A 396-nucleotide genomic window follows, 5' to 3' on the forward strand; every position below is an offset into this window, starting at 1 on the left:
GTGGCGAAGCTGTGCCAGATCGCCTTCCCGGTGAGCCCCGGGGCGGGGGGAGGGGATGGGACGGGACCCGGGCATCAGTGTGTGTGGGGGTGACCCCTTCCCACCTGGCGGCACAGGGAAGGACACCCTGAGGCAGCGCCAGTGGTCCCAGGTTTAAAGCACCCGGCCCTGGCACTCCGGTTGCCTCTTGCTGGCTCCTGCTGTGGGTTGCGGGACTCCTCGGCGTGCTGTCAATAATTCGTGGGTGTGGCTCCAAATTTCAAGTCGGGCTCTTCTTGCCCGGTGCAGAGCTCGTGCTCGCCCCTGTAGAGAGCTGGCCGGAGGCCAGGTGATGGCCGAGGAGGGTTTCCTCTTGGCCCAACCACTGCTGCCTTTACTGCCACAGCAGCAGACGCG

General features: G+C 65.7%; 1 protein-coding gene across 1 annotated transcript in view; it reads left to right on the plus strand.

Moving 5' to 3' along the window:
• The window catches only part of DOK1 (docking protein 1), a gene marked incomplete at its 5' end in the record, with an annotated part of 6,499 nt that continues 6,103 nt past the window's right edge, over nt 1-396 (plus strand). The window contains one exon of the mRNA XM_008639894.2: nt 1-30. Within this exon, the coding sequence (XP_008638116.2) occupies nt 1-30 (30 nt within the window). The remainder of the gene's footprint in view (nt 31-396) is intronic.

This window comes from Corvus brachyrhynchos, unplaced genomic scaffold, assembly GCF_000691975.1.
Source record: "Corvus brachyrhynchos isolate BGI_N302 unplaced genomic scaffold, ASM69197v1 scaffold166, whole genome shotgun sequence".
In the NCBI taxonomy this organism is placed as follows: domain Eukaryota; kingdom Metazoa; phylum Chordata; class Aves; order Passeriformes; family Corvidae; genus Corvus; species Corvus brachyrhynchos.